The sequence below is a fragment of the Geotrypetes seraphini genome, chromosome 6 (genome assembly GCF_902459505.1).
Source record: "Geotrypetes seraphini chromosome 6, aGeoSer1.1, whole genome shotgun sequence".
Taxonomy (NCBI): Eukaryota; Metazoa; Chordata; class Amphibia; order Gymnophiona; family Dermophiidae; genus Geotrypetes; species Geotrypetes seraphini.
In genome coordinates, this window is record NC_047089.1 from 34,825,741 (window position 1) to 34,842,187 (window position 16,447).

Consider the following 16,447-nt stretch of genomic DNA (forward strand, 5'->3'; position numbering starts at 1 on the left):
CCACGCGGACGCCTGAAGCGAGTGCGGCGGCTCCCGATGCATCGGGTGCGCTGGGGGAGGCCGCGTTTTTGCCCCACGGGACAGGCAAGGCTGGACCGGCAGAAGGTGGGCTCGGCTCATTTTCGCCAGAGTTTATTATGATGTTGCACAGGGCTTTTGTGTTACAGAGCTCTCAACCTGCTCAGGCAGTGAATTTGGGGCTGCCTTTGTTGCCTACTCTGTCTGCTTCTCCTATTATTCCTGATTCGGCGGGGCCTGCTTCCTTTACTAAGGTCGCTCCTCCGGTGCAGGCTCAGGCGGCCAAGCGGCGCAGGCTTGCAACGGCGGACGAGGGGGAGGCTATCCCCGTCTCCCCCGTATCTCTGACCCTTCCTGAGGAGTTGGAGGACGGTGAGGTCCCGGATTTAGACGCGGAGGAGCTGTCGGGTAGGGACGGGGATGATCCTTCCGCGCTCCGTCTGTTTCACAGGGAAGAACTTTCTTGTTAATTTCTAAAGCTTTACAAGGTTTGAACATCTCGCAGGAGGATCCGCCAGTGTCAGGGTCCGCGAACCCCCTTATGGCAGGAACTCGCAAGCCGGCTATATCCTTTCCGGTGCATGAGGCTATGCAGGAGCTTATCACGACGCAATGGGACACGCCGGAGGCAAGTCTGCGGGTGTCGAAAGCCATGCGACAGTTGTATCCTATTGCTCCTGCGGAACTAGAAAAGTTTAAGTTGCCTAGAGTGGACGCGTTGGTAGCCGCGGTCACCAAAAAGACTACCCTGCCGGTGGAGGGGGGTGCTGCACTGAAGGATGTTCAGGATAGGAAGATTGAATCGTCGCTTAAAATGTCCTTTGAGGTAGCAACAGTCACCTTGCAAGCGGCGGTTTGCAGTTCATATGCTGTGCGTGCTTGTTTGCAATGGTCGCAACTCATGGCGGATAACATGATGGAGTCCGGGGGTTCTGTTCCCGCGGAGATGGCTGATCTGGAATCTGGTCTGGCGTATTTGGCAGATGCCTTGTATGATATTATTCGTGCTTCTGCCAAGCAAATGGCTCTTTCTGTGGTTTCTCGCAGGTATTTGTGGCTTCATAATTGGGCGGCGGATGCGGCGTCCAAGCTTTGTCTCGTGAAACTCCCTTTTAAAGGATGGTTGTTGTTTGGGGAAGACTTGGATAAGTTGGTGAAGGATTTTGGTGATACCAAAACGCAACGCTTGCCAGAGGATAGGTCTAGACCCCCTCTGAAGACCTCGGTTGCGAGACCGCGCTTCCGGGATGTTAAGAGATATAGGCCTGGTAAGCCTTCCTTCCAGCCCGCTTACGGTTCGTTCTCTGCTGTGAGACCTAGATTTCCTCAAAAGAGTTCCTTTCGTGCAGCGAAGCCCCCGGCAGGTCAGCCAGCCCGTGCTCCAGCAAATCGCACTCCCCAATGACGGGGTCTCGGCTCCCTCCGCCATTCCTTTAGGGGGGCGGCTGTCTGCCTTTCTGGCAGAGTGGGCCAAGATCACGTCAGATCGGTGGGTTTTGGACATTATTCAAGACGGTTACAAGTTAGAGTTCGTCTCTCCCGTCGCCGATTCTTTCTTGGTGTCCCCGTGCAATGGAGCAGCCAAGGGGGAATCGGTCCGCCTGACTCTTCAGGTTCTTCTGGATCTGGGGGCGGTGGTGCCGGTGCCCACGGACGAGGTGGGTCTCGGCAGGTATTCCATTTACTTCATTGTGCCCAAAAAAGGGGGGTCATTCAGGCCTGTGCTGGATCTCAAAAGGGTCAACAAATTTCTCAGGGTTCGCCATTTCCGAATGGAGACAGTTCGCTCGGTCATTGCGGCGGTAAAACCAGGGGAGTTTCTCACGTCCCTCGATCTCAAGGAGGCGTACCTCCATATTCCGATCTGGCCTCCGCATCAGCGGTTTCTTCGGTTTGCGATCCTGGGCCGGCATTATCAATTTCGGGCGATGCCCTTTGGTCTTGCTACGGCTCCCCGCACCTTTTCGAAGGTGATGGTGGTAGTGGCAGCTTTTTTGCGCAAAGAGGGAATTCGTGCGCACCCTTACTTGGACGACTAGTTGATTCGCGCCTCTTCCAGGCGGGAGAGTTTGGTGGTGACTCAGAGAGTGATCTCTCTCCTCCAGTCTTTGGGGTGGATAATCAACTTTCCCAAAAGCTCTCTGTCCCCGTCCCAGTCATTGGAGCATCTGGGAGTGCGGTTCGACACTTGTCTGAGGAAGGTGTTTCTGCCCCGGGACCGGGGAGAGAAGTTGCAGTCTCAGGTTCGTCTGCTTCTCAAGTCGCCCAGACCTCGGGTTTGGGATTATGTACAGGTTCTGGGATCGATGGTGGCGGCTCTGGAGGTGGTCCCCTGGGCTCGGTTCCACATGAGGCCGTTGCAGAAGTCTCTCCTTTCCCAGTGGTCCCCGGTGTCTCAGGACTACGATCGGCATCTCCAGTGGAGTCCTCGGGCGGCCCGCAGCATGCGGTGGTGGCTCAGCGAGTCCAATCTATTCCGGAGCATACCGCTGGCGATGCCGGATTGGGTCGTGATTACGATGGATGCCAGTCTTCTGGGCTGGGGAGCTCAGTGCCTGCAGGCTTCGGCGCAGGGTGTTTGGTCCTCGGAGGAGGCCCAGTGGTCGATCAATATGCTGGAGTTAAGGGCGATCAGGCTTGCGCTTCTGGCGTTTCACTCCATGATTCAGGACCGTCCGACCAGGGTCTTTTCGGATAGTGTCACGGCGGTGGCGTATATCAATTGCCAGGGGGGTACCCGGAGTCCTCAGTTGGCCGAAGAGGCAATGGTTCTGTTTCGATGGGCGGAGGCGCATGTTCCTCTTCTCTCGGCGGCACACATTGCGGGTCACGAAAACGTTCAGGCGGACTTTCTCAGCAGAAATCTTCTCGATCCAGGCGAGTGGGAGCTGTCCGCTCGGGCGTTCAATCTGCTGGTCCTACGGTGGAGTCTTCCGGAAATGGATCTAATGGCCTCGTCCCGCAATGCGAAGCTTCCTCGGTTCTTCAGCAGACACAAGGAACAGGAGTCGGAGGGGGTGGACGCGTTAGCCCTCCCGTGGCCTCCGGGTTGCCTTCTTTATGTATTTCTTCCTTGGCCGATGATAGGTCGGGTGTTGCACCGTATCTCTCTTTTTCAGGGCAGAGTGATCCTGGTGGCTCCAGATTGGCCGCATCGGCCGTGGTACGCGGACTTGATACTGTTGTCAGCGGGCGATCGGCTGACATTCCCGGTGACTCCGGACTTACTGACTCAGGGTCCCATCGCCATGGAGGATCCGTCCCACTTTGGTCTTACGGCCTGGCTCTTGAACGGTCACGGCTGAGACGTCGGGGCTATTCGGAGCAGGTTATTTCCACTCTCCTTCAGGCTAAAAAGATTTCTACCTCTGCCTCCTATGCTAGGGTCTGGAGAGTTTTTGAGTCTTGGTGTGGGGGGCAGGGTATTTCTCCCTTCCAGGCGTCTCTGTCGGCTATTCTGTCCTTTCTGCAGGAGGGCGTAGCGAAAGGATTGGCCTATAATTCCCTGAAGGTTCAGGTGGCGGCCATTGCTTGTTACAGGGGCCGGGTCTCTCATTCTACGCTCACGTCGCAACCCGACGTGGTTCGTTTCCTCAAAGGGGTTCATCGTATCCGGCCTCCTGTCAAACGTACCTGTCCCGCGTGGAGTCTTAAACTGGTCCTTGGGGGATTGCGAGCGGCACCTTTTGAGCCTTTGTCTGCGGCTACTCTGAAGGTTGTCACGTTAAAAACGGTGTTTTTGGTGGCTATAGCTTCGGCCAGGCGGGTGTCGGAGTTACAGGCACTGTCCTGCAGGGATCTGTTTTTGCGCATTTCGGATGCTGGGGTGTCTGTTCGGACGGTGCCGTCCTTTCTGCCTAAGGTGGTTTCTTCCTTTCATGTGAACCAGTGTTTATTCCTCCCGGCGTTTCGACGGGAGGATTGGGGGGAACGCTTCTCTTCGTTGCGCCTCCTGGATGTACGCCGGATTGTGCTGCATTATTTGGGGGTGACTAACGACTTTCGTCGGTTGGATCATCTGTTCGTGTTGTTTGCGGGCAAGAACAAGGGTATGGCTGCGTCTAAGGCTTCCATTGCTCGTTGGGTCAAGGAGACGATTGCTTCGGCTTATTTGCTAGCGGGGAAGCAGTTACCGGAGCAGCTTCGTGCTCATTCGACTCGAGCGTTGGCTACGTCTTGGGCGGAGTCCAGAGGTCTTTCTTTGGAGGAGATTTGCCATGCGGCTACTTGGTCGTCTGGGAACACCTTTTCCAAACATTACCGATTGGATGTGGCGGCCCATGCGGAGGCTAGTTTTGGCGCTTCGGTGATTGCGGAGGCGGCGTTAGCTTCCCACCCGGTTTGAGTTTTGCTTTGCTACATCCCACTTGTCTCTGGATTCATCTGCTGCTATGCTAAGGAAGGAAAAATTATGTTCTTACCTGTTAATTTTCTTTCCTTTAGAAGCAGCAGATGAATCCAGAGCCCCACCCTTTCTGGGAACGATCTGTCTGTGTTTTGTGTGGCGTTGCTCAGTTGGGTTATGGTTGGTAGTTCTGTTCTTTAGTTTACTTGTTGCAATTCGATACTGGAAAGAAGTTTTTGATTGCTTATTCTCTTATCTTGGGATGCTTGGGCAAGGAGCATAACTGAATGGACAGGAGGAATACCAGTCTATAAGACCACCTGTTAATCAGTTTCTCTATCTCCACCTGCTGGACGATGTGAGCTATCCCACTTGTCTCTGGATTCATCTGCTGCTTCTAAAGGAAAGAAAATTAACAGGTAAGAACATAATTTTTCCATCCCACCCTACCCGCTACATTTATGGTAGAAAATGTATGGCTACTAGAACCTACTGTACTGCCATATAGGTGATACAAGCAGCCATAAGGGCTATTGAGGTGGTAGAAAGATGGGTATAGTAGGTTTTGGGAGAGCTGTGGAGGGCTGACCACACACGATAAGGGGGTTATGGTGAAATGTGTGCCTATCACCCTTTATGGGAAGCTCACAGTAGTACCCCCTAAGGTGCCCCACTGCTCTGTAGGCATGTGTATGTGGTCGGTTAATTAAAATGCTTGTTTTGCATTTGGATTTTTGATTTTCAAAAATGGCCAAAAAAAGATAGCTATCCTAAGGACCAGAACATCTAGATCAGTATTCTTCAACCACCGGTCCACGTGCATCAGGCCCAAAACAGTGTTCTTCAATCGCCGGTCCATGGTGCGATCGATGTGGCGTTATCTTCGAGCCAGCTCCCTCTTCCTAAATGACTCAGAGCACAAAGCCACAGGCAGCGGCTCCTACGGGCATCCTGTGCCTGAACCAGAAGTCTTCTCTCTGATGTTGCAACGTCAGAGGGAAGGCTTCCAGATGAGGCACTGGAAGTGCAAGGTGCAATTAGTACTATTATAGGGGCGGGATCTAGGGTGGAGATTGGGTAGAGATGGGCGGAGTCTGGCCCACGACTTAGCCCAGTGTTCTTCAACCACCGGTTCATGGACTGATGCCAGTCCACAGAATAATTCTTTTATTTCTGCTGGTCCATAGGTGTAAAAAGGCTGAAAAACACTGATCTAGATGAGATATTTTCAGGGGGGGGGGAAAGATAAGTGTCTTGTGGTTTTGAAAATTCTTGTTTTCCTTACCCGACTTTTGGACGTCCTTGCGGAAACGTCCAAAGTCCAATTTGTATGTTCTATCAAAAATTGCCCTCAGTGGTTCCTGTGATTTATGTTCTTTATGAACTTGGGTGTTATATAAAATAAAGTAGTAGTTATCTACATCTGTTTACCATTATATACAATGTAGAAAGCCGTTTGCTTAGTTTTCTTGTTCTTAAAAATCAAAGAGAGATTAATATGTTGTTTCATTCAGAAATGAAAGAGTTGTCTCCTCCACCTTTGAATCTGAAACGTCTTTACAAAGATACACTGGAAATTGAGCCCATCTTAATTATAATTTCTCCTGGTGCGGATCCTTCCCAAGAGCTCCAAGAACTTGCCAGTATAGAAATTGGCAGAGAATGCTATCATGAGGTAAGGATTTAATATATAACTCGTACCGTAATTTTCATTCTAAAATGTTAGAACACATGGGTGGAGAGTGTACAATATGAAATTTCTTTGATCAGTATTCAGCCCATGGCAACCAGCATTTTTATAATGTTTTTTTTGGTCCCTAGTATTCTTTGCTAAGCCTAATTCAGGTACTGACATTGAATATTTATCCAGACTTAGGTGGCTTCTGAGAATGGATAACTATCCAGCTAGGTTAGGACTACTTTTTATGGTTCTTCTTGTCCAGATAGTTATCTGGGACTGATCCTGAATATCGGTAGAGCTTGGATAACTTCCGGGTCCAGCCCGGCACCAGCCAGAGTGCTGCAATGGTTGGAGCATATATTCAGTGGCACTCTGCAGATAAGTGCCACTAATTATCTGCTTTCAACCTATTTTATTGAGCAGGAGCCTCACCTGCTGAATATTGAGCCCTGAATTTTTATGTGGCATGTGAACTTATTTTATTTATTTAAAATACTTATTATCTGCCTAAAACCTAGGTGGCTTACAATAAAAAACCATCCACAATCATTAAAACATACCTCACACATTTAAGATAAACAGATACATTGATAAAAGAAACCAATGATCATACTGAAATCATCCTAAATACAGAAAACCCTTCATTTCAGTTAAATGTCTGGACAAAAAAGTAGGTTTTTAAGAGCTTCCTAAACCCCAACATGTTTTCACAAAAATGTAAAATCCCAGGCAAGCTGTTCCACAAAACTAGCCTGGCTACTGAAAAAGATTTTGCTGTATGAGCATAATGTATCTTTCTCCTTTTTCCTACTTCTAACAACATACAGCTCTCAGATCTCAGTTTACGTCCTGGCTTATATATTTGCAAAATGTCATTAAAATAACCAGGTAGTTTGCTATACGAGTATATCCTCTGATGAACCAATTTCAAGATCTTATACTGTACAAGTAATTGTACTGGGAGCCAATTAAGGGCTCCTTTTACTAAGGTGCGCTAGCGTTTTTAGCGCACACTAACCCTGTGCTACGTGGCTAGAACGAATGCCATCTCAAAGCTGACGTTAGCGTCTAGCCCACGCGGCATTGTAACAGGCGCTATTCCGTGCGTTAATGCCCTAACGCAGCTTAGTAAAAGGAGCCCTAAGTTTTTTTTTAATATGGGTGATATGTGATCAAACCGTGATGCATCCATCAACATATGAGCAGCAGAGTTTTGTGTAACCTGTAAATCTCATACTCAAATTGATGCAATACCCAAATACAGCGCATTGAAATAATCCAGTTTTGATAACACCATGCTTTGTAATACTTCCTGAAAATCCCATCCTGTAAGTACCACCTTCAACTGACACAACATTCTCAAAGCAAAATAAGCCATCTGAACTGATATTATTCTCCAAACTAGTGGTGGAGAAAAGAAAGACAAAAGAGCATTCATGAAATATTAAAAAAAAAAACAACCCAAAATAAACCTCAAGAGGAGTACAGACAAGAATACTGGTTGAAGCTGAAAGAAGCAAAGAGAGAGATATGTCTGGTGAAAGCACAAGCGGAAGAACAATTGGCTAGAAATGCAAACAGGGAGACAAATATTATATTAGGTATATTAGTGAAAAGAGGAAGACAAAAAATGGAATTGCAAAACTGAAAGAAGCTATGAACCACTATGTGGAGAGTAATGAGGAAAAAGCAAACGTGCTAAACAAATAGTTCTGTTCTGAAAATCCTAGAAACATGATGGCAGATAAAGGCCAAATAGCCCATCCAATCTGCCCATCCACAGCATCCACTATCTCCTCCTCTCCCTAAGAAATCTCACATATCTGTTCCACGCTTTCTTGAATTCAGTCACAGTCTTTGTCTTTATCACCTCTGCCGAGAGACTAGTCCATGCATCTACCAACCTTACTGTAAAAAAAGTATTTCCTTAGATTACTCCTGAGCTTATCACCTCTTAACTTCGTCCTATGCCCTCTCGTTCAGGAGTTTCCTTTCAAATGAAAGAGACTTGTGAGGAGGCTGACAGTAGCAGGGCAAGATGGCGGACTGAATCTCTGATGGCGTTTTGTTTACCGAGGAGAGATGCTGCAGTAACTTTGTCTGCTGTTTTTTGAACATGCCCCAAACAAAATGTAAGGGGAGTGTGAAGGCATTACCGCTATCTCCTCTGGGAGGCATACCTCCACTGTGTCCAGCGTTAATTCGAGGTGGAGCTGGTGGTTTCCCGACAGTGCTAACTGCAGGAAAGGAAACCTTAGGCAGTGGAGCAAGACCCGATGTATCAAACACCAAGCAAAGAATCAAAGGATCCTCGTTAGATCTTCCTAGCCCTGAGGGGGTGACTCTGGATACTATCTGGAGGGCCATTTGGATGCTAGATGGGACGCTAATAAAATCTGCCCAGGAAAAATCCCTAATTGTGAGTAAAGCCGATCTCTTCTCCCAGTCGCTGGAAAGTTTAAAACAAGAATATGTTTTAGACATTGACCTAACAAAAAAGGAAATTGCAGAACTTAAGAGTAATGTACCAACTATAATTAAGGATAATATGATTCTGTCCAGAATATGGAAAAAATTTAAAATTTTAATAGAAGACTTAATCTTCGGGTTCTGAACTTCCCTAAACCTGTGGGAGTATCTCCTTTGGACCTATTTAAGAACCATCTCGTCATTTGCGGTATACAGACTGTAAAAGCCTGCCTAGCACTATCCTCATTTTCTATAGTGTTGTACACATTATATACAGGTATCTGTCCCTATTGGGCTCACAATCTAAGTTTTTGTACTTGGTGCAATGGAGGGCTAAGTGACTTGCCCAGCATCACAAAGAGCTGCAGTGGGAGTTGAACCCAGTATGTCAGGGTCAAAGCCCACTGCACTAATCATTAGATTACAGCTATACAGTGAATTTGTTTTGGCTGTAATAGAACCTTTAAGATAAAGAATAGAAAACTTTGAACACAAATGATTCTTCTTTCAGATAGCAATGGGCCAAGGGCAAGCTGATTTAGCCATTCAGACTCTAAGGGAGTGTGCATCCAATGGAGACTGGCTTTGTTTAAAGAACTTGCATCTTGTCATTGCATGGCTTCCTACCCTGGAAAAGGTAAGAATATAATTCTATGCATACTAATTCATACGTGACCATCTCTGGGAAACAGTAACTAAAGTCAACAGAAATAAAATTTTTAAAATTAGGGTTAAATTTAATTTAATTCTAGGGTCCTTTTTTAAATATTCTTTATTCATTTTAAAATCTTACAACAAGTGTACAGGAATATGTCATTAATATCTACACTATAACACTTGAAATTCTTTCACATATATTCATAAAAACATAAAAATTATATCCCAACCCGCCCATCCTTCTTCAATTATTGTAATCAATCATATCATAAATAGATTATAAATTGGGGGAAAGGGTTATAATTTTTACTTTAATGGATTATATGTATAAGAATGTCAAGTGATGTATATTTTATTAGTAATGTAATGTTTTAATATTAATCACTTGTTTGTCAGTTTTAAAATGAATAAAGAATTAAAAAAAATAGATAAAGAGATTATAAACACATAACTTAGTAAAATTTCCAAAACAACCCCCCACCCCTTATGTGTACATATATCTATCTAAGGAAAGTGATGTTTACTCATTACAATATCTTTCCAATGGCCCCCAGATCTTTAAAAAATTATTATAATTCCCTTTCTCCAAAGCAATTGCTCTTTCCATCTTAAAAATATGGCATAACGAATCCCACCAAAATGTATAATTAAGATTAGTATAATTTTCCAGTTATTGGTAATATGCTGAATGGCAACCTCTGTCATGATTAATAAAAGTTTGTTATTAGGTGCTGATATTTGACTTTTTTTCCTCATAGACATACCAAACAGAATAGTATCATAGGATAATGCAACATGGTTTTCTAATAGACAATTTACTTGAGTCCAAATTGAATTCCAAAAAATTCTAATACAGGGACATTAATAAAGTAAATGTTTGAGGAAGAAGGATGGGGGGAGGGACAGATTTCATGTCAGATTAATTGTATTATCAAAAAGGGATGTATAATTATATATAAATTTGGAAGGAATATTTTATTGATATGGAAAAGGGTGGGAGGTGGGGGGGAATAAAAACATGTATAATAATATTATTTAAGAATGCCAAGTGTGTTATGTAAATTAATTGTAATAATACTGTACACTTGTTGAAAGAAATAAAAAGGAATAAAGATTTAAAAAAAAAAATAAAGTAAATGATCCAGTGTCCCCGCTTCCAGATTACAGTGCCAGCATTTATTAGACTTAGAGCTATCTAACTTTTGTAAACGAACTGGGGTCCAAAAAGCTCTATGCAACAAAAAGAACCAAGTTTGCCTCATAGATGCAGACACTGTACATCTCATTCTCCAAGACCAAATTCGTGGCCATTGAGATGCAGAAATTTGCTGCTTAATCTCAATGCTCCAAATGTCTCTAAGACCATTTTTGGGTTTTTTTTATTCAAATATCCAGATAATCATTTATACCACAATGCTAAAATGGCTAGCGAGCCTTAGTAAAAGAACCCCTCTGTTAGAGATAACAATTTGAATACAACAGTCCGAACGCCATCCTTTTTATGTCAAAAAATAAAAAAGTTACAGAAGTTCAAACGTAACTTTTTCCAATCTACTTATGGACCCTTGTGTAGAATCCACTAGTTGTGTTGTGATGCTATTACATTACAATTTAATTATTACAATTAAATGTATGAGAAGTTATAATCACTCAGATGTTTCAATAGGTTTCCCCTTCAATTCACACTAGAACAGATGTTAAACATTTAGGGGTCCATTTACTAAGGCGTGCTAGCCGATTTAGTGCATGCTAAATAGCGCACACTAAACGCTAATGTGCCCATTATAGTCTATGGACGCATTAGCGTTTAGCATGCCTTAGTAAAAGAGGGGGTTAAATATTTGTATTTGTTGCAACTTAAATAAAAATTGAGGGTGAAAGAAAACTAAATAGGTTATGTTCAACAATTGTTATCAGATGTTGTTTAAACAAGGTAAATTAAGGTTACTTTGGTAAATTTCTGAAGATTTGGAGACCATTAGCAGATTTTTGTAATGATTAATAACATTTTATCATAATAAGAGATTTGTTAAGTGGGGATCTGGATGGGTATTATTTTATTTACCTCACAATATGTATGAATTAATTAATGCATTTTGAAGTATTAGGTTAGATTTTCTGAAATAGGAAGGGAGGGCTTGAGGGGGCTTTTAGTAAAAAGGGAGTGGGTATATTTGTCTATTTTTGTATGGTTGTTACTGAAGTGACATTGCATGAAGTCATCTGCTTTGATCTCTTTGAAAAAAAACCCAGAATATAAATGATAATTAACATTTTCTCTGCGTACACTGTGCTTTGTGTTTTTTTAAATTTTATTGTTGGTAGATCATTTTGACTTGGTCATTGTAAAAGTAGCTCGCAAGCCCAAAAAGTGTGGGCACCCCTGATCTATACAAATAAAATTAATCATATATGCATTTATAATTAATCAAAATCCATACAACATACAAAAAAATGCTTTTGATATGAAATCAACTCACAGAGTTTCAACACATACATTCACACAATATCTTAGCAACCTTAGCTTTATCTGAATATCTAAGTATCTTTGACTCAGAAATAATGAAATTTCTCAGTAATAGGGTTACCATATTTGAAGCTAAAAAATCCCGGATGCATGGCCCCGCCCCGTTCTGCCCCCAGCTCCACCCAGTTCTACGCCACCACACCACACCCTAATCTGTTAGCCCTGCCCCCACACTGCCTCGTCTCGTCTTTCCTGCTGGACCTGGAGGGCCTCCGAGCATACATGGATATGTGTGACATCACCTGCGCATGCTCGGAGGCCCTCCAGACACAGCGGGGCTTTCCAAAACCCAGACAAACTGTATAACATCTAGAAAAAAATTATAAACTGTGCCAGTTTTCTTAAAGTGATTGTCAATCTTATGGGAGCTATGCATCTCCAATTGCCTATTTCTTGGCACTGTTGCTCTCATTCAACATCAAGTTACATAAAGCAGTCATTTCACTATCTGCCAATTAAATTTCATGAAATCCAACATTTATAGGAGATATTTCAAAAATATGCACTCCTTCCACACACATACAAACTCCAAAGCTGGCATAGAAACCCTCACTCTAACTACAAACCATTTCCTCACCTTCAGCTGCCTTAAGCTCTCTGCTTTCCTAGAGCTCATAGTAACTGTCCTGGAGCTCTTAATGATAGAGCTGCTATTATGTGCAGCTTCCCCAAGCTTCCTGCTGCAGACTCTCTGGGCTAGATTCACAAAGCAAACCTATCATGTACCGATCGGTTTGCGACTTCTTTGCAACCAGATTTCCCTCCTGCACTATTCACTAACCTTTCCTGCGATCCGCTGTGAATCCGTGCATGAAAATGAGGTGAAACACATGCAAAGTAGACAGAGACACGATTCACAACACAAAATTTCACATCCGACTGGGCTGGTCGATCAAGAATAGAAGCGACTGTTATGGACCAGTCACACACATCTCTCCTGCTCCATTGCTGCCCTGCACTCAGCCCTGATCTTCCACTGCTGCCCTGCACTCTCTGCCCTGATCTTCCACTGCCGCCCTGCACTCTGCCCACGGAGATTTTTTTCCTGCCCTGCTTTCTCCCCCATGTCTGCTCAGAGCCCTGGATCTCTGCCGCCTTCCCTGCAGTGCGAGCCCACAAGTTTAAAGCAGAGAAGGTGGCAGAGAGCAGAAGAGTCTGGGTGGCAAGAACAGCTTAAGATGGCTAATTAGCGCTTGAGCTCCATGGGACCCGGTGGGTTTTTTTTTTTTTTTAGCGATCATGCGCTTTACATTAGCAGCCGGCTTTAATTTGCGAGGACTGTGTACCGGAATAGCTATAGGTGGGGGTGGTATGTCGGGCAGTTTGCCTGCCTACCATCTTTCGCATACTGTGCTTTTACTTCTTGGCCTGGGGGCGGAAACAATATGGCAGCAGTGCCCACGGCAACTAGCTCCAGCTCTTTGCACGATGCGCCTGTAGCCCCGGAGCCGGCCTCTTTTGCGGCTTTTCATCAGCAGCTGCTGTAAAGTTAAAAAATAAAAAAGACGGGTCTAGACGCATGCACAGACCATCTACAGAAGGTCTGCACATGCGTCAGGATCGCAGACCTATGATCCGTGCAGGGAAATGGGGGCGTTCCTCCGATAGCTCCCATCTGTATATTGGAGTTAAGGGAATTCATCAGACCTGCCCGGATCGAGTCCAGATCAGGCTCAATCGGGCAGGTTCATGAATCTAGCCCTCTGTTCCTTATCTCTCTGATCTCCCTGCAGCCCACAGGCTATATGTGTGGTCCATCCCCCCCCAAGCAGCCCTCAGTATTTTCCTCCTGCCTCTCCCCTGTAAGTGCTTTTTTTTTTTTTTTTTCAAATTCTTTATTCGTTTTCAATCTTACATCAAGTGCACAAACAATAAAACAATACAATTAAACACATCACTTGACAAACTTTCTGATTTATCTTACAATACATAAAATTACCACCCTCCCCTCCCATCATTCCTCTATTATTTCCCCAATAAGAAAAATGTCTTGGAGATTAAAAGGTACAAAGTCAGCATCTATGAAACAAACTTAGTTCTTTTTGTTACATAGAGCTTTTTGGACCCCAGTTCGTTTACAAAAGTTGGATAGCTCTAGGTCTAATGTGTAACTTTGCTGTAATGTACAGTCTCTTCATCTGTTAACCGCATAGAACTTCCATGGTAATGCGGTATACAAAAATAAAGTTATTATTATTATTTATTATTAATAGATGCTGGCATTGTAATTTAGATGCTGGGACTCTAGATCATTTACTTTTTTTCTGTCCCTTTGTCAATGCCTTTTGGAAGTTAATTCTATGTTAGAAAATCATGTTGTCCTATCCTATGATACTATTTTATTTGGAACGTCCATGAAATTCAAGAGTCAAATTTCAGCAAATAACAATAAACTTTTGTTAATACTGACGGGGGTTGCCATTCAACATATTACTGGAAATTAGAAGGACTATACTAAACTTAATTATACCTTTTGGTGGAATTCAGTTTATCATATTTATAAAATGGAGAGAGTGCTTGCTATACAGCAAGGAAATTATAATAGTTTCAAAAAAATTTGGGGGCCATTGATTGCATATTCTAATGATTAGACACCTTGGACACCTTTTTATTACATAGGACTATATTTAATGTGGGGATGGGGAGGTATGTTATATGATTTAATGGGTTTATTCCTGATGAATGGGATGGGTTGGGGGTCTTTTTTATGCATTTGACAATAATTGTTAGAATGTCAAGTGATTTGTATGAATTATTTGATTGAATTTTGTACACTTGTTGCAAGAGTTAAAACTGAATAAAGAATTTTTTAAAAAAAGAAAAATGTAAAATATACCTCCCCCTCCCCCCAATCATTAGAACTCATTATGTCACATATATAAAATGGAACGAGCAATAGCTATACAACAAGGAAGGTATAAGAAATTTAATAAAATTTGGGAGCCATTAACTTCTTATTGTAATGAGTAAACACCATTTTCTATTGTAATATACACCCTGTTTTATTTTTAATTCCTGTTAACACTTGATATGAAAAATCGGCCATTTTCAACTTATAGCGTCCACTTTTTTTTAGTGACCTTTTTCTAGAGAGTGTCACATATGGTACAACTTTGTGATTTATGAGTAATTGTTTTCTGGTATTGCATTGTGAAGGTAATTCTATAACTGGGTGTTTCACTATGTGGAAATGGCTCTGATTGACCTTCTTGGCATTAAGCCCCCTTCCCCCAACATCTCTGCCCTTCTTATCCAGCAGAAAATCTAAATACATAAAAACAAAACATATAATTTAGACTTTCTGTTTTAATAGGAATTGAATACTCTTCAAACCAAAGTTAATTTTCGCCTGTGGCTTACTGCAGAGGTTCATCCAAAATTCACACCTATTTTGCTTCAGTCAAGTTTGAAGATAACATATGAGGTAAGAGAGTTATCTAATGTTTGAATAGGATCTGTGCAAGGTTTCTGGCTGTCCTGTAAGACTTCAAAAGTTATCATCCCCCACCACTTCTACTCATCCTACTGATACCATTTTTTAAGATGCATAATGTAAAAACGAATAAAGATATTAAAAAAAAAAAAAAAAAAAAAAGATGCCTCTTCCCTAATCCTTCCTGATGCCCAAACTTTTCCCTTCCTTTTCTATTGCTGATACATGCTGGGTTTCTACTCGAGATGCTCCCCCATCTAATCCCAGGGTATCCACCACTGCTAACCTGTTTGTTCAATTAATAAATTGTACCTTGGGTAATTCCTTAAATGTTAGTATATTACTAATACTATTATTTCTCATTTCAGTGGTACTACTAGATGTATGCAACACTGTAAACAAACATATAAGAGAAAGTCCCTGTTCAACAGAGTTTACAATCTGTCCAAAACAGACAAATAGGACAAATAAGAAATTATAGGGTTTGATTCATTATGGGGTCGATTAAGATTCTATGGGTTTGATTTATTATGGGGTCGATTAACATTCACCAGATTCTATAAAGGGCATCCAAATTTACAGACAATTCTGAGATGCAGGAATAGCATTATTTATTTATTACTTATGAGGAATTTAGGAAACGTCTGAAAACACACCTGTTCCTAAAGTATCTAGACAACTGATCCTCTCTTCTCTCTCCCCTCTATAGCGATTAACTTGTTCCATTGATCACTCTCTCCTCAAAAATGGATTTCCTGTCCTATTAACCCTCTTTCTTCCTCCCCTCTTAAAGTCAATCAATTTGTACCTTTGCTTAATCTTTGTAAACCGCATAGAACTTCACGGTATTGTGGTATATAAGATGTTATTATTATTATTTAGCCTAAGTGGTTTACACTTAGGTACTCAAGCATTTTCTACTATCTGTCCTGGTGGGCTTATATTCTATGTAATGTACCTGGGACGATGGGGTATTAAGTGACTTGCCCAGAGTCACAAGGAGCAGTGTGGGATTTGAACCCACAACCTCAGAGTGCTGAGGCTGTAGCTAACCACTGCACCGCACACACCCCACATTAGTTAATGAACTATTAACAAGCAATAGTTGGATTCTAAAATTATTTGCACACCAATTTGAAGTTGCATTTGCATCTGCTTATGTGTGATTCTATAACACTTGGTGTACAAATCCTATTAAAGAGGGTACAATCATGAGTGGGTCAGGGGCATTCTAATAATTTGGTCACAGTGTTATAGAATACTGGGGATATGCACAGAAATTGTGCACCAGGATTTATACCAGTTTTCAGCTGGTAT

At 43.0% G+C, this 16,447-nt stretch overlaps 1 protein-coding gene across 3 annotated transcripts in view; it reads left to right on the forward strand.

Annotated features, from left to right (window-relative positions):
- The window catches only part of DYNC2H1 (dynein cytoplasmic 2 heavy chain 1), a 499,560-nt gene that overhangs the window by 383,284 nt on the left and 99,829 nt on the right, over positions 1 to 16,447 (forward strand). For all 3 annotated transcript variants that reach the window (XM_033947955.1, XM_033947953.1, XM_033947954.1), the window contains 3 exons: positions 5,878 to 6,038; positions 9,025 to 9,150; positions 15,011 to 15,121. In XM_033947955.1, the coding sequence (XP_033803846.1) occupies positions 5,878 to 6,038; positions 9,025 to 9,150; positions 15,011 to 15,121 (398 nt within the window). The remainder of the gene's footprint in view (positions 1 to 5,877; positions 6,039 to 9,024; positions 9,151 to 15,010; positions 15,122 to 16,447) is intronic.